The sequence below is a fragment of the Ixodes scapularis genome, unplaced genomic scaffold (genome assembly GCF_016920785.2).
Source record: "Ixodes scapularis isolate PalLabHiFi unplaced genomic scaffold, ASM1692078v2 PGA_scaffold5__190_contigs__length_132052651, whole genome shotgun sequence".
Lineage (NCBI taxonomy): Eukaryota > Metazoa > Arthropoda > Arachnida > Ixodida > Ixodidae > Ixodes > Ixodes scapularis.
Window position 1 is genome coordinate 125,843,322 of NW_024609880.1, and position 27,157 is coordinate 125,870,478.

General features: G+C 46.5%; 2 protein-coding genes across 3 annotated transcripts in view; one reads left to right on the forward strand and one right to left on the reverse strand.

Moving 5' to 3' along the window:
* LOC8050451 (formin-like protein) overlaps positions 1 to 27,157 on the reverse strand; it is a 224,540-nt gene that overhangs the window by 21,645 nt on the left and 175,738 nt on the right. Inside the window, exons 2-6 of one of the 2 annotated variants that reach the window (XM_042293955.1) lie at positions 7,676 to 7,759; positions 6,574 to 6,660; positions 3,567 to 3,646; positions 3,393 to 3,476; positions 1,806 to 2,004 (exon numbers count right to left, since the gene is read on the reverse strand). In XM_042293955.1, the coding sequence (XP_042149889.1) occupies positions 1,806 to 2,004; positions 3,393 to 3,476; positions 3,567 to 3,646; positions 6,574 to 6,660; positions 7,676 to 7,759 (534 nt within the window). Of the gene's footprint in view, positions 1 to 1,805; positions 2,005 to 3,392; positions 3,477 to 3,566; positions 3,647 to 6,519; positions 6,661 to 7,675; positions 7,760 to 27,157 lie in introns of both variants that reach the window. The other variant, XM_042293954.1, reaches the window with a different exon arrangement.
* On the forward strand, positions 15,779 to 18,159 carry LOC115329390. The gene is made up of 2 exons (XM_042293956.1): positions 15,779 to 15,975; positions 17,786 to 18,159. Exons 1-2 carry the CDS (start codon positions 15,890 to 15,892, stop codon positions 18,003 to 18,005), a joined length of 306 nt encoding a protein of 101 aa, XP_042149890.1. The 5' UTR covers positions 15,779 to 15,889; the 3' UTR covers positions 18,006 to 18,159.

Genomic DNA, 27,157 nt, shown 5'->3' on the forward strand with positions numbered 1-27,157 from the left:
CAAGAAAAGCTACAGAAAAAGACTTCTTACATATACAAAATAAAATAAAGACACTATTTCTTATTGTCAGCCAGATTGCATCATTAAGGCAAAATCTGAAAGGTACAAAGCAGTTTTTTATGCATGAGGTTTTTTTTTACCCCTTTAGCCGCTATTAAAAACTTCATTCAACACTAGTTAATACCAAGAGTCACAATATGCCATCATAAAGAAGAGCCAGGGGGGATCGGTAGCAGAGTGGGCTAGCGCACACCAGCTCGGAGCACGTGGAGCGAGAGCTCGTGCTGCAGATCCCAAGGATCCTGGGTTCAATCCCCACCCCTGCCCGTTTCGATCTGGATGAGCAGCGTACCGGCGTGCGGTCGTGTATCACTACTGTGTGGTGCACGTTAAAGACTCCAGGTTTAGCGGTTGTACTGCACTGGCTAAATTTTTCATCTACAGCTGGGAGACAAGGTGCCAATTGAGGCAGACTAAGTTCTAGGCTGTATAAACATAAAAACACTACAATTTTTAAACAAGAGTCAGTGGTCAAGTGTGCTAACTGGATTCTGGTGCATAGCTTCAACAATGCAAATTTTATCTATTTGCACTATCAAGAGCCTCATTAAACTTTAGTTAAATCCAAGAACCACATATGCCATCAAAAAAAGTCAGTGGTCAAGTGGGCTAACTGGATTCTCGTGCATTGTTTCAACAGTAACAAATAGTGTTGGGCAAATATTCAAATTGCAGTTTAGAATAATACGCTACTCAATATTCCCTTTGGGGTGAACTGCAATAGTTCTACTTTTGGAAGTGCTGATCGCGGCAGATTAGCCCCATTGAGTGCGCTTCTCCCCGGGCACCTGTGCACTGTGGGAAAGCACGATTGCTTTCCCTCAGTGGACGGGTGGACGGGGCTAACCTGCCAGATTAGGCAGATGTTAGGCAGCAATGTCTTGACTGCCCGCGTTTATCATTCATTCTTGTTTTTTTTTGTTTCTTTTAGAGTGCAGCTCTTAGACACCCGTTTCCGGCTTGAGCGGCGTCGCCGCTGGCGTAACCACGCGTTGCATTATGGGACGTTTCCCATCATGACGTCACACGTGACGAAACGTGTAACGTCACAAAAGTCACGGGTGACGTCACGAGGATGACGTCACGTGTTACGTCACTCTCGCGACGTCACACGGCGACTAAATTTGGCGAAAAAGTTTTCCGCTAAATTTAGAAGGGAAATTTTCCGCTAAATTTAGCAAAAATTTTCCAACCAAATTTAGCGGGGAGTTTTCTGGAAAATTTAGCAGGGAAATTTTTCGGCCAAATTAAGAGGGGAAATTTTTCGGCCAAATTTAGCGGGCTATTTTTTCCGCTAAATTTAACGGTAAAATTTTTCCGCTAAATTTGGCCGGGGAATTTACCGGGAAATTGTCACACAATTTGCCGGTAAATTCCCCTCCGTACCATTCCTTCCTCAAAAACTGCGCTCTAATTCGGCATTACAGAGAATTGTAAAGGTCTTTTTTTTTTTTGTTATTCACAGATTTAAAATTTAAAAAAAATATAGCTGTTATAAATCCCTTGGATTAGGGTAGCTGTAACAAGCCGTCCATTTACATGCATGAGTTCATATAGTTATATTAAAATTAAATGACCATAGAAGTGTAGAAATGGAAGGTTAGAAACAACCTTCAGGAGTTCAGATGAATTTTTGTTTAAGCATGGTGCATGGTAGCCAAAGACTTGAAAACTATTCAATGTTTGATTTGAAAATATTCAGTAGAAAAATGGTCTCAGGATAAGTGAGACATGAAGGAACATACCTTGTTGTTCATGATTGCCCTGAGACACATGATACACACGTGGATGTCGTCCTCTGCCTCTCCCATGTGCAACTTGGCAGCATGTTTTGTTGCCCGTTTTAGTTTGGGCGTGTCCATCTCTAAGATGGACTTTCGACAGTTTGCTGGGCTTGCGTAACCATTCTCAGTGGAACCCAGTGTTAAGCTCTCTTTGTCATATCTAGGGCCCGAGAAGAAATGCATGAGTTTCTTTTACATGGGCAACAAACTGAAGTGAAGATTAATGTTGATTACGCGCTTTACACTTCACACCACTTCAATGAGAAAAATATGAATATATACTACTTGTAGGCATTTCCCACATATCATTATAGTCTTTTTAGTGTGATTCATGCTTTTTTAAGTATGTATATACTGTACGGCTTGGGGGACACTTAAGCTTTGCCTTTAAAAGTGGAACGCAATAGTGTTATCCAGAACCCTTCTCAAAGCCTTCTCACCAAACCTACACTTGTTCCCAAGCCGTACAAGCGTTTGTGCGTGGTCTAATCAGTGGCGTCACGTGTTTTCATTGAAATTTTCCCGCCAAATATGGAGGGAAAATTTTCCGCTAAATTTAGAGGGAAAAAGTTTCCACTAAATTTGGCGGGAAAATTTTCCAGTTAATTTAGCAAAAATTTTACTACTAAATTTAGCGGGTCAATAGGGTCATGAAATCACAGCCACGTGTGTCGTCACATGTGGCTGCACACGTTGCATTATGGGATTTTATGGTCTCGCCGACGCCGGATGTTTCACGGCACAAGCTCCTAAACGCTATCGTGTTAAAACTGGCACCGACATGTAAAGCTCAAACTTTCACTGAAGGTACATTTTAATGACGGACATTGCCTTGCGAAATCCTAAGCCACAGCTCCGTTTCCTGTCAAAAACTAAAACTGTGTTGACATGTAAGTGGTGGGCACAGAAAAATGCAACTAAGTTGCTTGAGAGTCAAGCATGTGGTGTCATCTCCTGATAGGCACAACAAACACTTGGTCAAAAGTAGACGACAGTTATCAAGGACTTGCTATGCGTATGAGGAGATGACAAACATGCATGACTCTAAAGTGGCACGGTTGTCTGCATCGATGCCCACTGTTGAAACTGTCAAGAGTGTTATCCAACTTTTCATATGAACAGAGCTATATCTTGAAATATCGCAAGATAATGTCTACCATTAAAATAACCTTTGGTAGAAGTTTGAAATTGTTACAAACAAACACCAAGTTTTCTGGCTCATTTTAGAGTAAGCCCCTCAATTCATAACACCATGTATATGATGTGTAAGAGCCAAAGCCTGAAGATCACAGAGATTTATAAAACATACAAAGGTATCCCCTTCATACGTTTTGTCTTTCCACACAATACTGTATTCAGCAAAAATAGTTTGCGCAGCACCTAAGATTTCCGCTGGTATTATGGTCGCTTTGAATTCTTAGAAAATCTCAAGAAATCTTTTACTAGAGCACCATGCAACATGTTGATGCTCACTTTGAAGTATTTTTTTCCTTTTCATCTTACATCTAGAATGTAATGTCAGATCAAACCTCTGAAAAATACACTTACCTCAAGAACCCTAACTGAAAAGTGAGATAGTCAATAAGCACTTCCAGTCCTTTGTTTTCCTCATCGAGGAACTCTCTGACCCATCTGCAGAAACAGCAAAAAACAAAAGCCTTAGTCAATTGGCTCCAAGGAGCTCTTTCCGGCAGCATTTCTGGAGTGGTCAGGTATACATACTCAATGTTATTTGTTCTCAACGAAATTTCCAAGTCCCTTAGGACTTGGGTAGACTTAGAATCACCAAGGGTTCGACGTCTCTGAAAGGCAAGATGGTTGCAAAATAATTAGGTGGAAAAAGATTTCACTGGAATGATAGCATGTCGTCATGCAGATACACAAATAACTTGCTTTGTATTCATGCCCTAAATAGTTTGGTTGCATTTTTGAAAGACTTGCTCATCAAGGCTACAAAACTATTATTCATAACACATTTTATCAGCAGTATACACTTTGAAAGTGTATAATGATATCAAGTTATGTGAAAATGGGCATTAGTAATGTAGGAATCTATATCATATTTTTCCTTTTCTTCCCTTATCGTTTTCTTCCTCAAGTTTAATTATCCCACCAACCCGCTCGTTCTGTCCTCATACTGATGCAGTTTTCATTTTATGGTGCCCCGAGGGACTACATTAGTAATGTGCTAAAATAAATACTTTAACTTTACTATCTGTTATGCCTATGCAACCTCTGGCTTTTATGTAGCATACTATAATGATAAGAGACTTCTTATGACAATAACAAAACATAATGAGGCAATGTGAAAGCAAACTGATAAGAAACGTTTGACATTGATGGCAAAAACATTGAAAGAAAATCATATTAAAAATATATATTTTTTTTTCATGTTTTCTAAGCACCACGCAATACCCCGTATGGACTGCGTCCTTCCACAGATTTTCCATCCCATTTTTCTGTCTAAATATCTATACTGTAGGCAAAAAATTTCAAAACATCGCCCACCTTCGATTCCCATCGAACATCACGCTATGTTGGACGGGAATCACACCAACACGCGTCCGCGATATGCGCGTTTGATATGCGTTCCCTTGACATGCGAGTCCGTGGTGGCTTCCCACGTGTTTATCGCACTGTGAAACGCGAATCTGATGCATCCGCAAGCTGCAGTATTCGTTCCCGTAATATGTTAGCGCGCCGCGGGATCCCGCATGTTTTTTGTTGCTAAGTTCGACGTGTCCGCAATTTGCGCGTGCGATGTCGGTTCTCGTCACATCAGAGTTCGTAGCGGCTTCCCGCCTGTTTACCTCAACGTGAATACCAATCTGCTGTGTTTGCGATTTGCAGTATCCGGGAGTTTGTAGCGAATTCCAGCGTGTTTATTGCACAGTGGAACGTGAACTTGCCATTTCCGCGATTTGCGGTTTCAGTGCCCGTGTCAAGTGGTTCGCAGCGAGTTCCCCAATATTTATCAAGGCCCGTTCACACTCTTGCAACCGAGTACGACCGAGAGAGACCAGACCGGCTTTTAAGCCTCTTGCGATCTCTTAGGACCAGCTCCGCTGCATCGCATCCGGTCCTACGAAGTCGCAAGAGGCTTAAAAACCGGTCTGGTCTCTTTCAGTCTGGTCGCAAGAGTGTGAACGGCGCTTCACTCATTTTTGTTAAAATTTTGTTGCCGTATCCCTAAAGATCGCCCACCCGATATTTTTCACCATTTATCTCTTCACCGTAGGCGGGTGTTCATACGGGATTTTGCGTGTAACCATGTACCTCGCTGACATTAGCAGCCAGGTTTAATAAGATCGTTTTTGCTTACATGTGCCACATATAACAATGTGCAGCCACATTAGATTTACTGAATTCACGCACGAAGAAATGTTCAGCTAAGCACCTTATCTTCATCGACGAGCGCGCCTCACACAACCTAGTTAGCTATTTTACAGTCTATCAGTGTAATGTATAGTGTTTGGTATTCCTGGTCTCATAATACACCTTGTATAGGTATTATTCCTAAATATGTGCTTGCAGAAAGAGGTTTCTTGTAAGTACAAGTCATATGCAAACACATGCGAAGGTGCTCACGTGCCTAAACCTACGTGCAGCCCTACACACAATCAAAGAATGAAAAGGAAAGAGAAAGGAACGGGCTATTAATGCCATTGAAGGACCAGGAAAAACCATTAAACAGGCTATCTTTCGACAACCAAAGAATGAGTACTACACAATATTTTATGTTCCTTCATTCTTCCTTTTGTAGATCTCAAAATACTACAACAAAACTGACTACACCATTTCCAAACCATGCATACATCCCGCAACCACCAAGTTGATGCAGGAGAGCAGAGCTACAAGCGAGTTCCAGAGAGGTTACATTATAGAAATTGTTCCATATCTCAATGTCAACATCCCTTCAAAGAAAGGAACACTAGAGAAGTTCCTAATTTTGTTTCAACGTTAGCTGCAGGCCTCACAAACTAATGAAAAGAGCACACAAATTGCTAGAATGCGTGTCCCACTTCCATTAAAGCATAGATCTCCGAGTAAAGAAGGAGTGGTGAGCAATGACTCCCCTGGTTGCTGGCATCAAGGCTGCATTCATGCTTTGTGCAACTTGGGTAAACACTGTCTAAGCACTGTTCTATTCCTTCGTTTTTCTGCATATAGGATCCTCGGAATACAGAAGAAAGAAGGAATGTCTAATTTTTATTGTATTCTTTATATAGAGGTAAGGCAGCATACTCAAAATTGGGATTTTAAGAACTTGTTGAATGCATGAAACAACTTAGCTCCACAGAAGGCACCTTAGTTGCTTTTATGCTGGAAATTGTTCAACCGACTGCGTCCATGCACACTAAAACCGAATGACCAGAATCCCGAACGAGTGACGATTGTAGCTCTGCTCCCCATATCGAACGTCCACAACCCCACATCAAAAACACGCAAAGAACAACAAATCCAGGGGAAAACCACATGACCCCCAGTTATTATAAGGGAGGATGCAAGGTCAAAACTGGGGTGCACCACTCAGGCACGACGAAGAACGTTAATATTTACCCGCCACCTCTTGCAATGGAAGGCATTCCGCAGAGCAAAAAACGGGTGGGTTAAGATTAATCGGTGTTAGTCCACCACCGCACACACAAGGGAAGAAGAGAAATGTCAAATATACCTGTATTGGTAACAATAATGTCGAAACGGCATCATACACCATTTGATTATTTACCTTGGCACTCCTGGAAGCTCGGGGGTCAAGGTAGGTCTTTAATTTACGTAAATAAAAGGAGGGGGAGGCTTTTGCGATCACTTTTTCCTAGACGGCGGTGCAAAGAGGGAAGAGAAGTACAATTAGTGACAAAGGCTTGAAATAGAAAAATTGTAACAGAGCGTTCTATGTTCATATAATTTTCAGTTGTTAGAAGTAGTTGGGAGTACACATTCAATCCACATGAAAGATGCTCTTGCTGAGAAGTGTATGGTGTCTCCTTTAAGTGTATCAAGTAGGAACTACGGCGATTTTTGCTTTATGCTTAGTACTATGCATACTTTTTAGTATTTTCACGTTGTATTTTCACCAAAAAAGTTACCAATGTGCTAACCAAAATAAAGATGGATTAGTGGCACCACCTAATGGGTGTCTTGTGAGGGCCATTTTTTGAGCCACCACATGATCCATCACTGAATAAACTCTTACATTTATATATCTTTACATGAAAGGTAATTGTGCTTGCAAGCTTTAGTGTGTCATAGTGATCATGTGATAGTGAACATTGTCAACACACACCAACTATTTTGCTAACTCAACTGCAGTTATTTTCTTTTTGCATAATATTTTGTTATTGTGCATAATTATTTTACCAAAGCAGGAGTGAAAATTATTACTACATTTTGTAACTTTTTTCAGCAACTGGACTATTAAAAAAGACTGTTTCAGGCCTTTTCTCCTCATGATAAAAGAAAAAAAGTTATATGTTTCATTATTATAAATTAATTGTACTTTCAGATACTCCAATTATGCAAAATGCTTACGTTGCTTTTAACTAAGCTTTATTACAACCACAATAGTTCCAGTTCAGTCTTTGCACCTGTACGAAAATATGTTGTCACAGTGCATGCTGACAAGGTGCAACGAGGCATAGCAAACAAATGAAGAATGCAATCTTTTAATCCTTATCCGAGTAAATAATATGCTTGATATTATTAAAATCATACTTCACTAAAAGGTAATATATGCGAATGAGGAACTGTGATGCTTGAAGTTTGATGAGAGTTCTTATGGGGTGCGTGATGGTTGTGTACCTCACAAAGGCAAAAAACAAAGCTCTTACTTGATCGCAGATTATATCCCACTTTTTCTCATCATCATATTGTTTCAGCAGTTTTGCTTTGTCCGGAGGAAGGTCCATGGAGTTCTGCAAAAGAAAAAAGAAAAGTAGGACTGAGTACCAATCCAGGAAAATGCGGAGACACTGATAAAAGCTAAAGATTTCACAAAACGCGCTTTCATACACTTTAGAAATCAGTTTTAAATCGCCTTAGATTATCGAAAAGGATTTATCGCTCAATACTTCAGCATAGCCAAGTTGGTTGTTCATGCTAACTTTTCACAGCGAAAAAGAAGAAACACACTTCAAAAAAGTTCACTCACACAAAGAAAGAACACTCACACTGCGCTGTGCAAATTTTCTTTATGTGAAAAAAAAAAAAAAAAAATTACCTTGACAAAAAAGTATTTAATTACCAATCTAATTACATTTCCAGAAAAAGTATTTCAATACAAGATACAGTACAACCAGAGGTATTTGGTCTCCTCCAAATACTTTTCCAAATACGTTCCTCATAATTTGACGTCGGCGACTTCAGGGCAGCCTGCAACTGGTTTCGCTGGGTATCTCATATTAATTTTGCATCACACACGCGGGAGTGGGGAGTCAATGCGCGAGACTCTAGTAATGTAAGGGCGGATGCAGGAATTTCCTGAGGGGGGGGGGGGGGGGGGGGGGGTGTCAGGTGTTGGTCAGCGTACCATATGTTTAGGAACCCCCTCCCCCTCTCCTTCGTTTTACGCCCTAAAATTTACACAAGCAGAAATCAAGAGGGGGGTCAGGACATCCGGACCCCCCCACCTCTAAATCCGCCCCTGTATGTAATATAAATATAATCACAAAGAAATGTAATTAGCCTAGACGTAAGAGGTGAAAAAAAGTACAGAATTTCAAGCAGCTTTTCTTGTCGATTACATTTTTATGTAGACCAACAAAGAACCGAGACGACCAAACCACGCAACACTAGCTAGTGAATTTTTTTGATTGTAGGAACTTCCACCAGTTACGAAAATCTGGACGACCCGCACATTTAGAATGTTCCAGGCAAAAATGTGAGCAGAAATCAGGCTGGAAAGCATCAGAAGTTGTCACGTGCGTTTATTTAGCCAGTCTTTCTGTGAACGTCAATTTCGTCACTATTTCTGCCCTTGTAGACGAGCGCCATAATCTGGTGTACAAAAAGCATCTTGGTTTGTTTTTACCATTCGTGTTGCGATATAGAAAGAACAGCTTTGGACACGTCTAAAGATGAGCAAAATGAGCGGTGAGAATAAGTTCGAGGGATGTATTTTCACCCACAAAAAATGTATTTAATTACGACTGTACTTGAAATACCCACGTTTTAGTATTTAAGCACGCTCGTCAAATACATTTCACAATATGCAATTAAATACAAATGCAAAATACCCGAAGTATTTTGAATGCGTATTTCAAATACTTGTACGCGAAATACTGCCCATCCCTGCTTTCGCGCATACTGGAAGTGACGATATTTCAAGATGGCGACGCTTAAGGATTTATCGCAATGTCTTTTTCTACGCCTTTGACTAATGGTAAAGTGTAGTACACAGAAGAAGTTCTGTTTTGTTTTTCACACTGACGCAGCACTCGTGTCCACTCAATGCCCTACAATGGCCTTCGGTGGGTGACGTGCAAAATCTAGCATAACGGCCTTGTTATCGAGCAGAGGTTGCAGCTGTTGCTGAATCCCTCCCGTAACTATCTCCCATTCTCTATCTCTTTTTCAGACCACCAAATACATGGCCATTCACACCCCAAAAACTAAAAAAAAAAAAGAAATTAAAAACATAACATCGTAAAACATGTGATAGACTAAATCCCCGACACTACGGAGAAAGGCAGGACACGACACATAAGTCTTGAGACTTTTGTAAATGTTTTAGTCACCAGCTCGTTTCGCCCTAGCCTTTTTTTCAGCCCGACCATCCGGCTACCAGTTCTTGCATCGACGAATACCTACAGTGGGTCAAGCTCACCTTCGGCCCCTTTGGAACAAGAGCCCCACCCACCTTCTCTGACGGACGCCCTAACCACGAGCCCCATCCGTACCTTGTGAGCCGAGGTGAAAACGGGCGAAGGGGGGCGCGGGCGAGCACTTCCACTCCGAGACACCATAAGTCACATGATCCCAGCGGGGGCAACGCGGAGACAAGCGGCGGCAGAGATCGTTTGTCTCGCAGTCGCTGCAAATGAGGCAAAGAGAGGCCAACGCGCCGTCCACCGCAGCCGCAGTCCAGGGAGGGAGGGTGGCTCATGACGCCTACGCTTAGAGAGATCGAGCGAAGACATCGATCTCCGGGAGGGCAGATGTCGGGACACTTTTAATCCCTGACGGAGAGTTCTCCGCCGAGGAGACGCGGCGCAGATTAAGGCGTCGGGGCTTATGGGTACGCGCGCGCTCGAAAAATCGTTTCCGCGGCGAACGGGGTCAGCTGCCCAACGCCTAAAGTAGAAAAAAAAAAAAAAAAAAGAACCGCACGAGTAAACAATTTTAACTTGGCGATTTGGGAAGTCGATGTAGAAGAATGTGACTAACTTAAAACAACACCAAGTTTTGGGGTCTTTTTGTCATTGTTTTTACCAAGCGAAACTTGCCACGCTGAGGCTTCTAAGAGTTGTCCTTCAGGGAGACCAGGTTATGCTGCAAAGAATATCTGATCCGAGTCAGCATTGCCTATCTGCAACAAGGCTCCTCGGTGGAGCGCAATTGTTCCACAAACATTTTTTGATGATGAGTTCATCTAGGCTTTTCGGGCCGCGTGTGTATAAACTCCCCCTACCCACGCCGAGGGCCCTTGCGAATGCGATCGCAACCGACTTGCAAAAACACATCCGTCGTTCGACCCATGGCAGAGAACCTCCCCTGATCTGGTTACCTTTAAACTGTTCCCTTCCGATTTTTGCTTGCAAGCACGTCGACACAAAGCGAGAAAGCGCCACGATAAAAACACGCGTTTAGCGGAGCGTATATGCAGCAGCATGATGAAACGCATTCACCCCGCACTACAGCGTGAAAGTGGATTAGGATCGAACGCGGAGTTTAAGGCGCAAAGATGATTCCGAAACACTCGAGTTCGGGATACTCGTATACGATTGGCAAACAAGCGGGTCGATCAAAACAAGAGATACGTGAAAAGAGTGAGTAGCATAGAAACAGGTGTGCGTGCGCGCGTGTGCGTAAAGAAGGAATGGAGAGAGAGAACGCATCGTCTGCGCAGCTTCGTCAAATAGGCAGACGATAAACGGTTTTTTTTTTTTTTTTTTTTCAAGGGACGGAAAGGATATAGGGGGGTACGTGCAAACCAGGTAAACAGACGAGCAAAGCAAACACGGAGGCTCCAATCTGCGGACGGATCGAGAGAACGTCGACGGGAGGGCCTGGCTCGAGTCCTCCGGTTTCGCGATCAAACTCCGCAGAAGGGGAAAAATACTTCGTTTCATCTTAAAGGGACGCTGAAACGAAATTGGGATTCCGCAAAATAAGGTCGCAGACGCGCCTGAACGGGACGCTACGAACTCTAAAAACATCACTCATACACCGATATCCCAATCGGATAGCCGTATTTTCGGGAAAGGCGCGATCGAGCGAGGACTGTGACGTCACGATCCTCCTGGAACAGTTGAAAATGAGGGGAAGCGGACTGATCCACTGAACCCAGGATCTCTGGCAACGTTACTTCCTGGGTTACACCTCGGTAAGACTGTATAGGGAGTATTCACTGGCGGCCATATTTGCGTGCGCTGCTGCTGAGCGCGTGCTGACGGCGAGCTTCCGCAGCACTTTTGGAGCGTGCATTTAGCACCATGAATTTTGACGGTCTTAGCAGGCTATTAATGTGAGCTCGTTCTGAGCATGCGCTCTAAACGTCGCCCTCAAATATGGCGTCCGGTGAATACCTCCTATACCTCGGTTCTGAAGGGGAGGATCGGTGGCCGAGTGGTCTAGCGCACACCAGCTCGGAGCACGTGGAGCGAAAGCTCGCGCTGCAGAACCCAGGATCCTGGGCTCAATCCCCGCCACTATCTCTACTATCAGGCTGGATGGCGCTTAGCTGCTCTCTGAGTCTGGCGCAAGTGAAGCCACCGGAAGTTCGACGCTTGTCCCGGAAGTCGGGCGTGCGCTGGGCTTCCTAGTGCAATCAGTGGATATTTTGGACCATGCTTTTTTATGTCTTTGATTTGATTTTAACACTCCCGTTCTGGATTAAATCCCGGGAATGAGGCATTTGAGCTTGGGACATACTCACACTTGACCAACTAGAATCTCAAAATGTTTACATTGAATGACTTCCCATGATACTTCTCGGGTCTGCATGGAGAACCTTCAGCTTATGAACGTCTTGCCGATTCCGAAATTTTTCGTTGGCGCTTACCCAGAGGGAATTGGCCAAGAATCTGAATGGTTCTTCACCTTCTCTTTTTTTTAATTCTTAATAACCAAGTTGTAAGTAATCAGTGAGTTCGGAAAGGCTGAACAAAGTAATCGTCTGAATGCGATAATAAATTTGTACACAGCGTTACGTACCCCTATGTGAGCATAGCCCAATGCAATTGCCCCAACAGAACAGTACAGGAAACGCCGATCCTTCAGCAGGCGCTGACGTGTGTTCCTGACAACTTATTTTGTTCTCCTTTCGTAATAAAGTCGAGAACGTTCAACCAGTAGCCGGAGTAGCGAGATAAGCTGGCCGCGTAAACCCAATTCCTTATTTAAAATTGGCTACTCACTGGAAAAAAAGAAAAAAAAAGACCGCATCTTTACGTGGTGAACGCATGTTTATTGGGGCGAAGCTCTGGTGGTGCTTGTCTGCGTAGACGTTGAGCCGCAGCATGCGGAGCTTTTCGTTCGTTTTCATCCATGTCAGAAAGAGAATGTGTGGTATGGAACATGGCTATATACGCATTTGAGCATTTGACCGCACCGCCCTCTCGTCTATAAACGTTGAGCCAATGACTGCAAAGTTTAACGCGATTTTATACGCATTTGACCGCAGCGCCCTCCTGTGTAGACGTTGAGCGGCTACATGCAATGTTTCACCCATTTTAGTAGATCGTTTTCAAAGGCCCGCTACCGCTACGAGCGCGCGCTTCAGAGCATGCATCGAAGTGGCAGCGCGAGCTCCCGCTACGATTAGCGTGGCCTGAAAACACGATCTACTAAAACTCTCTACTACCACATCTCAGAGCCCCGTACTCGTCCCGCAGTCGTGGCCGAGTGGTTAAGGCGATGGACTAGAAATCCACTCCCCGCACAGGTTCAAATCCTGTCGACTGCGCAAACATTTCTGTCATCATTTTTTTTTGCCCTACACGAGCACGTGAGCACGTAAGCTCACGAGCACGATCACTAGCACGAGCACGAGCACGAGCACCAGCAAGATCGATGTGAGCACGGACACCGGACGGACAAGGCCAAGCTAAGGAGCTTCGCCCCTAAAATCCTCGTACGCGTGGCCAACGTTGTGCGACGTTGACTACCAGTATAATGTGCGTAAGCACAGAAGATAAAGCTATGAACGAATACATAAACGCATATTCAGCCATAAACGCAGTTAACTTCACAACGACAAAAACGATTTTTTGACCCAGTTCGGACAATCTAGTTATTCTTTTTTTTTTCTTCGCATTAGAAGGCTCTTACCCATTGTATCTTGGTAGAACGACACCGAGAACCGGAGCTCGCGCTGCCAAATCGAAGGCATACTGAAATTCGAGCCAGCTGAGGAAATCATTTGCTCCAATCCAATCCACAATCCAGCGCGTGCGTGTTTTTCGCCTTGAAGAGTGAGCAAAGCCAGAGCCTCCTGTATAATAAGCTGCGCCATAAGCCCCAAGGCAGTGGAAACGGCATCGGCTACAGAAGGTCGTACACACAAGGCGGAAAACGACGAGGATTTCGAACCGTTCCAGCTCGGGTCGGCCGGACCGCGATGCAGTCGCCCATCGTGACACCGGTAAGTCTCAGACGACCCCTAACGAACGCAGGGTCGATTCCTCAGCCCCGGACCGCACTTGAGCCGCAGACAGACCGCTCGTATACAGGGTGTCACAAAAGAAAATTTACACGGTCTTTTTTACCGCAAAAACAAACTAGGCATCGCCGAACGTTCATTCTCCGCCCAAAGGTAGCTCTAGAGGTCACAACCAGATGCCAAAGTTTCAGCCCGATCCGATAACTTAATCAAAAGTTATAAGTGATTTTCTGAAAAGTTCAATGGGAAAATGGAGCCAATTTTCGTCTGTTTTCGGTTTCTGGTGCCATAGAGCCCCAGGAGCCCCATGTGTTCGAAAACTCCGTCGGCCGCCATTTTCCCATTGAAATTTTCAGAAAATCATTTATAACTTTTGATTAAGTTATCGGATCGGGCTGAAACTTTGGCATCTGGTTGTGACCTCTAGAGCTACCTTTGGGCGGAGAATGAGCGTTCGGCGATGTCTAGTTTATTTTTGCGGTAAAAGAGACCGTGTAAATTTTCTTTTGGGACACCCTGTACATCACACAAAAAGGCACGATGACATCTGCGAACACGCCTTAAGCCGTTCGAGCATGTCTGCTTCATGGCACATGCCTCCAGAGAGTTTCTGTATGACCAACTTGACCGCCATACAAGGAAGACCATGAGACGCTAGACTCAGGTCTTCCTTGTAGTCCACGAGCTAGTCCACGAGCTTCGATTATTCTAGATGGTGTGCAACCATGAAGGTAGGAAGCTTCTAGAGGTCACAGGACGTCACCAGAAGTGACCAAACCACGACTGTTTTGATCACCCTCGGGTGCCCCCGAGGGTGACCAAAACTGTTACCAGAGCCGTGGTTTTGGTCAATCGTCGGGAGCGTGTCTTTCCACACTCATGGCTTCACCTCTGGTGACCTCCATGCCACCTCCAGCAGCTCCCTTACCTCCATGTGTGTAACAAAGGCTGGTTCACACATTCGCGTCGGTTGGAGGGATAGATGGATGCTCATGTCTGCACCTTGTGTAACGGGCGGTAGCTTGCGCCACCTAGGAAGACCGCGGCTCACGGTGGTTTTACGACGCTACTTCTTGGATTGCGTGTCACACTGTGTACGGTGAGCCCTTATAACACTTGTCCAGTTGACTCTGTCATTGTTGTCATGTTTGTCGCTCTGAACGTAACCGACGAAACTGCCTGAACCAGACATCACACGCCAACACGCGTGCACGAAAAACGATTAGAATAATATGAGTAACGAACAATGTCTAAAATGCACTGTGCAGAGATCACGTATATTCGCACCTATTGCCAAAATACATTTCGCTCATTTTTGTTTCTTATTTTAATACTTGGTATAGACGTGTTCTCAAAATTATACTCTTTTCTGGTAGATCTGAAAATAGTGCACACTGGCGTATGCAAAGATACTGTTTAGCCGACGGAGCTCTAGAATACGTGGAGCTTACGGCGCCAGTTGCCGAAAGCGGGCGAAAATGGGCACCGTTTTCCCAATGACATTTTCACAAAAATTACAGATAACTATTGCATAAGATAACGGTCAGCGCTGAAACTTTGACATCTGCCTCAAAAAGCTAACGCTAGACTTAAAAGGTTAAAAACAGCGCAAAAAACGACGGACAGGGTAAAGAAGGACACGGACTTTTAAGTATGTCGTACCAACTCGCCCCAGCTTCAACTTTACTAACGCTAGATTTGTAAAAAAGAAAAAAAAAGTTAAAAACAGCGCGAAGAAGGGCAAGAGACGAGTATATGCATACAAAAAGAGCGCAATTTATTAAAAAAAAAAAGAAAAAAAACTTATGTTTTTTTTTTTTTTTTTTTTTTTTTTTTTTTTAGGGGACACGTTGTACTATATATATGCGACTACAGAAACCTATGTTTCGCAGTCTTGATTCTTCTATCGGAAGAAAAATACTTCGAGTTAAGACCGACCATAATTTGAAATGAATACCATCTTCACCGCGAACTCATCAGGCGAGACGGACATTGGAAAAAAAGATAAAGGCCTCCACAATCGGTTGGAAAATCCAATGATGGTTAGCCAACCCCGGGCCGTGATCGAGTTCGATGGTTTTTGTAAACGCGATCCTCCGCGCTGCAGGAATCGAGTCATCCAGGCTCCAGACGGCAAAGCCAAGTCGAGCAGCGCAGCGGCGACAAAGGTTGCAGAAATGTCATCGGGGTGTCTGTCCTGGTGCTCACGCTATGCCTCATCGTGATGGGGATAGTCCTCGTCCTGGGCAGCGGACGGGCGAGATCGGAGGCCTACAAGGCTGCGCGCCTCACCAGGACTGCGCGGCGCAGGTGAGCAGTGGGGATGGTGGTCGAAGCTGGAATAAAGAACTTATCGAAGAATGTTAATTAAAGGGATACTGAATCAAAATTTCCAGTTCACAAAACAAGCCACGAACGGATAGGCGGGACGCTGCAAAACCCAAAAGCATCACTCACTCAGCGATATCTTCAACGGATCGCCGTATTTTGGGAAACGAAGTACGCGGTCGAAAACGGCCAACGAGACGAGTCACGCCACGATTCTCATCCCCTTTGCTCCTAGCAAGTCCTAGCTGCGTCCCGTCGAGCTGGTGGACTGAAGCGAGGAGGAGAGAAGCGAGGCCGCTTCCCCTCGTTCTCAACTGTTCCAGGAGGATCGTGACATCATAGCCCCCGCTCTATCGCGCCCTTTACTTCCAGAAGTATGGAGCTGGTAGCGTCCCGCTCAAGGATTCCGCGGCCTTATTTTGCGAAGTGCAAATTTCAGTTCAGTAACCGTTTAAAGGCTGGTTCACAAATTTGCGTTTCAGAGCGCCTAGTGCGTTGCGTTCCCTTGCCCAGATTCCGACTGCTTCCAATTGCTCGATCGGGCGGCTGGAAGGAGAGGACGAATGCGTTGGTCGCCTGCAAGGCCTTTCGCCCGCTTTCCTTCTCGCCACACTAGAACGCAACCCATCCCTACTACCTGGAGGCGTCCGCCGTTAAATTGCAAACGCTCTCCATGGTTTGCGTTGCTCCGTGTACGTTCCCTACAAACGGCTTAAGGTTTTGCAGTGTTTGTGAGATAACACCTACGCACTATCTAAGACAAATGGTCGAAACTTATTTCGAGCCCTCGGCGAGAAAATGATTTGTAAGAAAACAACAAATGAAAACAGGCAGGTCGAAAGTGTTCCAAGACTACCTGACAGATGGCGCCACCGTGTTTACTCGTCGGAAGAGGTTACGACCGACTACGACCGAGTCCGACAGAACCGGTATACCTCTTACAACCGAGCCACGCAGCACCAATGGCGGCCGTAAACGGCTTAAAACCCCGGTTTGTTGGACTCGGTCCTAGTCGGCTGCAACAGTGCGAACCAGCCTTTTAAGGCCCGTTCACACACTCGCGTTTGACTACGACCGACTTCGGCGATACCGTTTTTAAAGCCTCTTGTGACGGCTCACGACCGGCTGCATTGCTGCCCGGATGGTCGTAGGCAGTCACCAGAGGCTTAAAGACCGGTCTTGCCTTCGTCGGCCGTGGTCAAACGCAAGTGTGTGAACGCGCCTTCGTGTTCCGAAAGCTATTACGTCGGCTTACGTCGAGAGTCACCGAGGCATCTTCGCACGAAGCGCGGTAACCAATTCAAGAAGTAGATTTGCACGCGACATTCGAAGCACTGACGTAACGTAAGAAAACGCGAGGAAGCGATCCGGTGTTAATGGGCTTTACAACTCCAATGTGCGAACCAGCCTCTAGACGACACTTCGTGGATCCAACAGAGACGAAGTTCAAAGGTGCTCACCTCTTTCCAGTTTAGCAGAGCGAACGCTGGAGGCGACATCATCTCCAGCGTTCGCCCTGCCACCATGGAAAGAGGTGAGACCAGGTGTAGAAGGGATGTCTACGTCATGACAGCGAGCTCGAGCGCAGACACAGATTGGACGCGAGCGCTGAATCAGCATTCGGCTGGCAGTCGTGTCCAGTGAAAAGCGTCAAAGGGGCTCGAGACCAATTGTTGACTATCGGAGTTTGATGACGTTCCGTGGAGGGAGAAGAGGTCGTTCACAGGCTTTGGTTACTCTAGGCAGTGTTGCCCCGGTGGTATTAAAATGGCTCGCTCTCCACTGCTTGCAGGTCCCACACCACCAATGGGTCACCCCGAGGCACCAAAGGATCGTCCGGAGGCACAGAGGCACCGTCTGCTAAGGCACCCGGAGCTTTGCGGAGGCTCAGCTACATCAGGGGTGAACCGTACGCGCCGACTGCAGACGACGATCAGGGCACCGAACAACTCATGACGCTGGGACCCGACGTCGAAGTCGGCGACGATCCGACCAACGTCATTCGATTATAGATAACGAGCGTGTCTTCCCAGGAAAACTTGCGATGTGAAGCGATAGATATGTCTCTAACGCACGACGCGTCTATACAGACTTGGCATTGACATTGTAAGCGGTGGAGGATTCGGTCGTGAGAACGGAGGCAAATAAAATCGATTCAATTTTAGACGAAACGATTCCGTTAGGTTAGCGACCGAGTGTGTACGCTTAAAAACGGGGAGAAAGAGAGAAAACATTGTCCGCTATAGACCCTTTCCAAAATTCAGCCTGGCCATTTTGATCACTATTATGATAATAGTAATAGTGAAATGGGCACACCGGAGGAATGGTATCTGTGCCTTACCCATGGCGGCCTCCTTGTTACGGATGAGGGAAGAAGTCGAAGGTGTTAATAAGCGGATGATGCGATTCCTATGCATTCGAGACGGTAGCACGATGCGACGGAGGAAATGGATACAAAAGCTGACCATAAGCATTCACTTCTAACACGGGTCCAGTCAATCTGTTGGCGGCCCAAAATCGCCTCGGAAGACCCTTGACGCGTAGATTTTTAACGAGGCGTTCGTACGAGTTGCGGCTTTGTCCTGACCGGGTGTAGTTTTTTCACCATCGAAACTGAAAAAAAGATAGAGAACGAACTGTCCAGTGCAAGAACGCATCCTCGTCCGCCCTTGCGAAAGTGGCGGTGCAGGATAAAGTACTACAGATGTACAGGTTCATCTCCGCCAATATAGTACCGCAAAAGTTAAGCCGATACTTGAACTACCACACGGTACTGAATTTCTAGAAGCGTCTATTGGCTATCCTTCTCTTTGAAGCGACGTTTCTAGGCCACATTCGTGGGGTTTCACTCTGCTACACCACTCTTTATAACATTGTACACGCGTGCACAATATGAACAATGGACCCAAGGGTTACGCTCACCAGCGAGTTGAGCACACCGGAGCTTAGAGCAGCCCGTGGGTTCCTTGGTTCTGCACCTCAATCACGAGGTGCAGAACCCAGGAATCCTAGGCTAAAACTCCGCCTCGGTTCCTCGGTTGTGAAAGCTTTCACCAAAGTAGAGTAAAGATTAAAAAAAATAATAATAATAAAAACACGAGACTGTTCGCGAGGTGGGAAAAGTGCATGCGCGCGGGTGAACGGCCTACGAAGCATGCTCTCATCGAGTCCAGCGTCCGCTTCTCCTTCTGCACCCTAGACACGTCCGCGCCCCGCGACGGCCGTCGGAGAGCACGAGGAAGGACAACTTTGCTCCCGGTGGTTTATAGATCACCGCCGCAAAAGAGAGACGCCGCCACTGGGCCATCCGAAAGGCAGGTCCCCCTAACCTTGGAATGCGAGGCACCCTAAGAATCTCGCAGAATCCAGTTAGAGGGCAAAGGAAGCGTCCGCGTGGAACTGGTCACATAAAAAGTATGCCCCTGTGCTACAGCCCCATTGACGTAGGGGCGTTCGCTTACATCTTTCTACGTTATGATACAACTATGAATGATATGCTGGGCTAAAAGGAAAGTGTATTGATGGGGCGACGATGAGCGGTCCCGCGATTCGAACCTAAAGGGCACAGCACAATCTGAACGCAGAAGCCGCGCCACCTGCCCCTCGAAGGCTAGAAAAGAAGAAACTGCGAACAAAAATGGAGGTATTTTACATTTAATTACAATCGACAGAGGTACCGTTCGGTGGTAAACGTAAATACTACCGCTTAAATGTGTTGCCTGCTCTATTTTATTTAAAAGCCGATACCAACTCATTAACTATATCATTCGCCGTTGTGGCGCTGCTGCCAGCTTCGAGATGGTAGTGGAGGTACCGCACGAGGCATGAAGCGCGGGACCGCTCACTGGGAGAAGTTCTAGGAGAATCGAGCTACTGCCAAACCTCCCTTCTAGCTCACGATACCCGCGCTTCGTATGTCACATGCCAAGCTCTCACTCAATTGGCTGGTGCGCTTCGTACGAAGCAGGGATGGCCCGGTCACTCGCGGTCGCAACTCGGCGTAACACAATGTAAGCGAACGGTGTAACGAGCCTCATTTCTCCGAGAAGCACTCGGAGGAAGCCAATCACAACGAGCTCGGCGAACGGCGAGCTAGCTCCAAAGTCGTCCCAAGCCGCAGTACGAGGTGGCACATACACCGAGCCAGACATGATCGCGTATACAACAAACGTCGTGATCGCAAACTGCATCCTCTGTGCGTGCATATTCGCTTCGGTCATGTCATTCGCCGATTTCCTCAGTAGATCACTGTGATCGACCCTCGCGTGCTCCGTAAAATGGTGGACTCGTATGAAACCACGTGATCAGCAGCGTTAGCTACGCTTTTTAACCTCATTGACACGCAGACACTGAATCGCAATAAACACCGCCTTTTTTTTTTTTTTCAAACTTCATTTTCGATGGTGCAAGCACGAAGCAGGGAGCAGGAACTGCTGCAGTTTCCTGCGACTCCCGAAGGTCGTCGGAAATCCGTGGCGGACTCGGGCAGAGAGGAGTGTAGTCGGGCGGAGGAAGGGGGGGCTTCCTCACGCATGGATGGATCCCGAGTGTCTGGAGACGCTGCCTGCAACCCCCTCCCCTCCTACCACTGGGCGAGACAACAGCAAGCGCCGACAGAGGGACCAGGCAGGCATCCGACGTCCGCAGACAGAAATTCGCCGCCGCTAGTTCCTGCCGGAAGCGGACAGATACCGCGAATGATAGGCAACCGTGCTTTTCACTTTGTCGTTATTTCTTCCGTCTCGCGTTATCCCGGGACAAGTTCAAGGGTAATTCCAGCAACGATGTGTTGTCATCTCGGCGTCTCCATGCATGCCCCGTTTCATATACGGTAGCATGCATGGCCGCAGCGGACGCTGTGACAAATACCAGCTCATGTCCATGACGTCACGCTGGAATTGTGGAACGACAAAAAAAAACAATGTTGGCATTCTTTGAAAAAAAAAAAAAGCGAATGTTTGCGTATGCGCGGTGATCATGGATTGTGTGGGACAACGAGTTTGTGGTACTGAAAGGTATATCTCGAGTCCACAATCGTGTATAACCAATGCGGAGAGCACGTCGTCTGCTTCTTTGAGCAGGAGTTGCGGTGAGTGACGTCAGAAAGGCGCCAAGCTCTGATTGGCTCTGATCGAAGGATAGTGGGTAGACATCACAGTAAGCTGCCTTGAGGTCTACCCATTATCCTTCACTCAGAACCAGTCAGCGTTCTGACGTCACCACAATTCCTGCAAAAGAAGCAGACGAACTTTGTCTCCACATAGTGCCTAGAAGACAAGGCCTGCGCATGACCCTTGGGTAAGAGATCCCCGACCCGCCTCGGGCGGTAAACACCCCGAGCTTGACGAGAGTAGGGGCCACGTCACAACTTCGCCAAATTCGCTGGCGGCCATAGCTGTGTGCGCGACTGCCGCGCGCGAGCTGATGGCGAGCTTCCACAGTTCATTTGCAACGTGCATGCGACACCAAGGTTGCCGGTCTTAGCGGCCTGGAAATGCGAGCTCGCGTCCTGAGCATGACCCCTGAAGCAGGCGATGGAGCAGACGACGTAGCAGACGATGGTGCTCATCCGGGCTACCTAGGGGGCGCTGAGGGGATCTACGAGTGATGACGTTTAGAGGAGGAAACGCGCAGGCTTCAAGTTCCAGGTGGTGTCGGTATAACACGGTTAATTTTCATATCTTCGGTGAGTACTGTTTTACTAAACATAAGAACACCTAATCTCACAAAATATTGCGCCGCGGAACACTGGGAGACCCGCCCAATCACTGCAATGTAACACTAAACGTAATTTTTTTTTTTTTATTATTTTTCAGAGCTTGGGGAGAGTCAATTACGGCGCAAAATAGAAGGATCCCCCAGCGAATGACGATATTCAGAACGTGAGCGTGACGTGACCGAAAAAAGAAAAAAAAGTGATCTGTGAAGGAACAAGACTAGGCGTGACGTTTCGCCCGCTCCTCGTCCCTGCGAACGTGCACATTTCAGATCTAGTCGTATTCTGAGCTCCGTCATTGGCTAAGATCCTTCTATCTCGCGTAATGACTGGATGCTGTCTCCGTGTCCTGCAGAAAAGTAAACTTACAGACTATTTTTTTATTATTATTAGGATATACAGTGTCCCAACACGATAGATAACTCGGCCAGTTTGCTTGGCCAGATACACGCCGCAAGAGTCACCCTGAAGCTGGTGAGAGCACGGTTGTGGGAGCAGACCCCTAAAGCCGCGCTCACGCTGCGAATGCGTCATAAAAGACGACATCCTGCAGACACTGCCTCTTGTATGACGGCCCTTTGGTCCTGCAAGAACTGTCTGCAGAGATATTGGAAGCCCGTATGAAGCGACCTTCGAAGATGACTGTCTGCAGGTTACTCTGGTGACCGTGTCTTTTGGAGACACACAACTGGAGCGAGGAAAAGAAGCTTCCTTCTACGCAGTCCGGGAAATTAAATTGATATGGCACAAAACGATATTGCGAAGACGCCACCGAGATTTCGGTGCCAAATCCTCAACCGTATTGAACAAAAAAAAAAAAAAGTTTTTTTTTCTTTTTTTGTTTTGCTGGGGTATGCCAGAAGCCCTTCGTCATTTTAAAACATGAGATTCTATTTTGTTCGATTTGAGCTTGTTTAAGCAATTCTACATCGAAAAAAAAAAAGCATAAATATTGTTTTACAAAGTTTCGAATTTCCGGGATTTTCCAAGACAGATTGCACGAACGTGTAGACCGGACACTCAAAATATACACGCGTTTTCCATATCTGCCTAACGCCATCAGTCTGACACAAAGCAGAAGAAAAAAAAGAAAAGAATATTGAAATTACGGCAGGCACACTTGACACACAAACAACGGCCATATATCGATCATTAACTGAGCTCGAAGGCAAATCGAAAAGAACAAAAGCTGAGAGTTGCCCGCAGCTTTTCCGGCACGCAGACGCGAACCAGAGGCTCGCGCCTCATTTAATTACCCCCGAGGCCTATCGATCCAAAACAGGGCTCAAAAAACTTCGTGTGCGCGGAAAAACAAAAACACGTTCTAAACGTTCGTCCATCCACCCCCCCCCCCCCTTTTTGCACACACACACACACAAAACGTGTGCCGCTAAAAACAAAACTCGCCGTATCTTGATACTTTGAAGTTTGACGTGTTTCAATGGGAAACCGCGGGTCTTAGGGGGCGACACGGCGGTTCAAAACCGGAGAGATAAGCCTGGTGGGCAACGTTGAAGACGGGGAGTAGCGAAAGCTGTTGGGCATCAAGAAAAGAGAAAACGAATAAACAAAAATGCGTGAAAAAAAAGTTCGTTAAAATAAAAATTCAGTCGGGTCTTAATAACCCGTCATTGGCTCAATAATGCTGAAATAGTGCGAAGTAAAAAAAAGTGAGCATACTGAGATGATGAGAAAAGATAAGCCAAAAGGCCTGGCACGTGAGAAACCAAATAAACTTCAAACTCCAAAATAAGAGGGAAGATAAACCACGTGATTACGTCCAAAGTGAAGTCAGCTTTGACCACTCGAAAGTTTGTGGGCCTTAAACATAGATGGGAAGGTATTAGGGGAGACGGCCAGGGTCTCGATTATTATTTTTTTTTTTTTGGCCTCTTCGCGAGTTTTCACGTGTAATCTCGAGGTGCGCTTTTCTTCTTGTTTGCCCGTTGAAGGAGGAGAATTATTTTGGAACGCGGTTTCGGTTCGCGAGCACTCGGGCTTCGAAGTCACGCTTCCAAGTTTCGACCTGCCGCCCAAGTTTGTGGTACGACTTCGAAAACTCCTACGGCTCACACCAATTATTTGAGCTCCTTTGGCTGACAAACCAACTTTAGAAATATTTTAATCTAGTCAATTTTTCGTGGCTGAAGTACCTACGAGTGTCAGCCAAGTTGTAAACACTTTGCATGTACACAACAGTATAGTTCCAAAGATTAATCGCAATTGAGCCTAGTGTAACAAACCGTCGTCCTTTGTGGCAAGGCAACCCTAACCCGACAGCTAGCAAAAAAAAAAAAAAAAAATTTTTTTTTTTTTTTTTTGCATTTTTTGGCAAAGTTAGCGAGATTAGAAAGTCATACTTGCGTACAAATAAAGCCACTTTAAATTTTATTTTCAGACATTCGAACAGACAGGTCGCCTCAGCATCTTCGGCGCCGCCGAGGAGACGGATTATCATACAAGAACAACGCCCCCCCCCCCCTCCTCCCCCCCCCCCCCCAAAAAAAAAAAGTAAAAAAAAAAAGGGGGGGGCGGGGGAAATCCCGTAACGTACCCCGACCCTCCGGAACCGTTAACTGGAGGCAGCTTTCGGTATCTGTCGTTGAACCAGCGGTACAGGGACGACGACGCCCCGAGATGCATGGCCCCGATGTTCCGGGAAGGTTAGATCTTCTTCCGGTGGTGGGCGCAATCACGCGGTTCCCCGACAAGCGCGCGTCTACGAGAAGCTACGCTTCAAAGGCTATAGACGCTTTGCAGCAGCTGTGCATGGACGCCGCCATAACTGACCTTCAGTTTTTGTTTCCTCTTATTCCTTTATTTCACTTCATCATTACCATAGCAGGCCAGGTTATTGCTCTATTAGATTCAACTGTGTCCTTTTCTAAAGCATCGGCCTTTGTAGAGGATCGTCAACTACCGTTTCAGTTGCTCGGCATCTCGGTAAGACAAGAGAAGGTCAGCAATGGCGGCTGTAATTTGGCGCGTGTGTAAAGCGTCTATAGTCTGGCTACCGTGGGTGGAAAACGCTCTGTTGGGGGCACACCAGTTTGGCAACTGCATACAGCGTAAGTACAAAAAACGGTGCAGACACGAATCACATTTGGCTCATACATTGCTTCCAACACATCTGCAGTTGATATGATCAATGTCATACAAGGAAGATCTCGGACAATATCTGCAGTGGGACGTGTGGCGAGGAGGGCGAGGAGAAGGGGAACTGGACGTTACCACTGGGCTGTCGCTGACACCTGTAGAATTGCCTAATGAGAGCAACATGGGTTACGAACTATAGCCTTGGCTCGAATAGAGGAATTTGCGAGGCACAACCCATACTCGAAATAGACTGTACAGTGCCATGACACCGCTCAAGACTGGAGGTTGACCACGAGCGTATTGCAACGCGAAGAGTCCCTCAAGTGTCCTATACCAGACTGCATCATATCGACCTGCACCAGGCCGACTAACCTCACGACCCTGACACAAGAGCGTAACCTACCGCAAACCCTTTCCACGACCGCGGTGCTTTCCTCAACGACCGAAAATAACCGCGCCCCCGCGCTGCAGCCGATCGACCTCACCGTGGCGACCTCACCCGTGGTGACCTCACAACCCCCCCCCCCCCCCCCCCCCAAAAAAAAAAAAAAAAAAAGAAAAAAAAAAGGTTAAGAACGAGGTATTTTCGTTTCCTGAACGGCGTGAAATCGGACGTCCCCGCGCTGAGAATGCCCGGCAATCGCCGGGCCGCGCCGTGAGGAGGCGCCGCGGACCGTGAAATCGGCGACGGGGCGCATAGTCTATAGACCAGGGCCTACAAACTGCGTGTACGCGCCCCTGGGAGGGAATGCGGTGGCGTATACATCATCCATCCCCACGCGGTCCCCAGATTGTTTCGTAGCCGTCGGGGAACGCGGCGTGCCTCGGTAATTAATTTAACGGGCAGCGGGCCTTTGGACGCGCATACAATCGCGTCCGGGGGGTGTGACTGTACGGGGCATCTTTCATTAATGGGAACGACGCCGTTAATGGGAGTCCTCCCATTGTTTCGAAATATCCTCGCGTGCCTATTAAGTTTCTCGGTGCTCATCCGGTTAATGTGGAATCTTAGACTTAATTAGTAACGTTTCTGGAAGTATCGATGTCTCCCGAAGGGCTGCGTGCAGAGTCATTTTAAAAATATGAATAAAACAGGTTATTAATCGACTGGTCAGGAGCACGCTGTGGAGCTGCGGTAGTTGCAATTAATAATAATGTCCGCAACCAAATATAGCGAAAAAAAAATCTCTACTACCGCATAGAACACGAGAACCTTTCTATACCGCAGCAATCCGCCAATGATGAGTAAGGACACAATTTAGTTTTGCCCGCGAAAAATACAACCGGCGTTGGCATACGAAGCATCTGCTGAAACGTCATGCTCAGGTCAGACTCGTCAAGGCTATACCGTAAGCACGCATCTTCAAGCCACCACGAAGCTCTTCACGAAGCAGTCGAGGAGTGAGGGCATCGAATCGAGCGTTTGAAATCCCCCTAGTGCAAAGATAGTTCTCTCAAAAAGCGACTGTTCTTAGAAAGTATGCTCGGCCATCATAATCTTAGATACAAGTCACGGAAACAAGCGTACGCCATATCATCGCAAAGTAAAACGACAACTAATTAGAGCTGCTGTCCTTGTCTATAGACCATTTTATTGAAAGCGCCGGAAAGAGGCGCTGGTGGCCATTCACGTCCGCGCGAACTTCCGGTCAAATGATGGGACAAACAACCCCCACCTTAGCCTCGCCTCTTGCAACGTTCCTGAACTATGACCAGTTCTCCGGGTGATTAGCTAAAGCAATCACTTGCATCATCTCTCGCAAGCAAGCTTAGCGAAAGATTTGTTGGATATATTTTTTTTAATACTCCCGTAAAGGGGTGTCCAAACAGGACACTACAAAACGCGCGACTCCGACAAATCGTGAAAATTGAAGCGGGCGCTTCTATAGGAGCGTCCGCTTCAATTTTCACGATTTGTCGGAGTCGTGCGTTTTGTAGTGTCCTGTTTGGACACCCCTTATGACGACCGATCCCCTCTTATCTGTTTTTAGCGCAAGAGAAGGACCTCACTAGATACCCAACTTGGTGATTTCTGTAGACTTAATCGCCCCAGAGATCAACATCGACATGCTCGAAAAGCTGGCGTTATCTCGATTCGCCTGAAGTGTCCATTCGGCCGACGGGTCGATTCGGCTGGACGCTCCAAATAGGCTGAATGTTTCAATTCGGCCGGACGCTCCGATTTGGCTGGGTACCCGGAAAGCTTGACGAAACGGAGCAACTGTAAGTCTCTTGGGGCGCAAGACACGGCTGGTGTTTGGAAACCGTAAAATAGTCTATACCGGGCAGTGGAACGCATTCACGGCCCAGCGGAACGAATTTTTTTTTTTTTTTTTTTTTTTAGCCTGGGTG

What these genes read in the sequence shown, in the direction of transcription:
- LOC115329390 (XM_042293956.1), top strand. Translation starts at nt 15,890, where the DNA reads ATGGGGATAGTCCTCGTCCTGGGCAGCGGACGGGCGAGATCGGAGGCC. An exon ending in ACCAGGACTGCGCGGCGCAG is followed by an intron (nt 15,976 to 17,785) that starts GTGAGCAGTGGG and finishes CACTGCTTGCAG; the next exon opens with GTCCCACACCACCAATGGGT.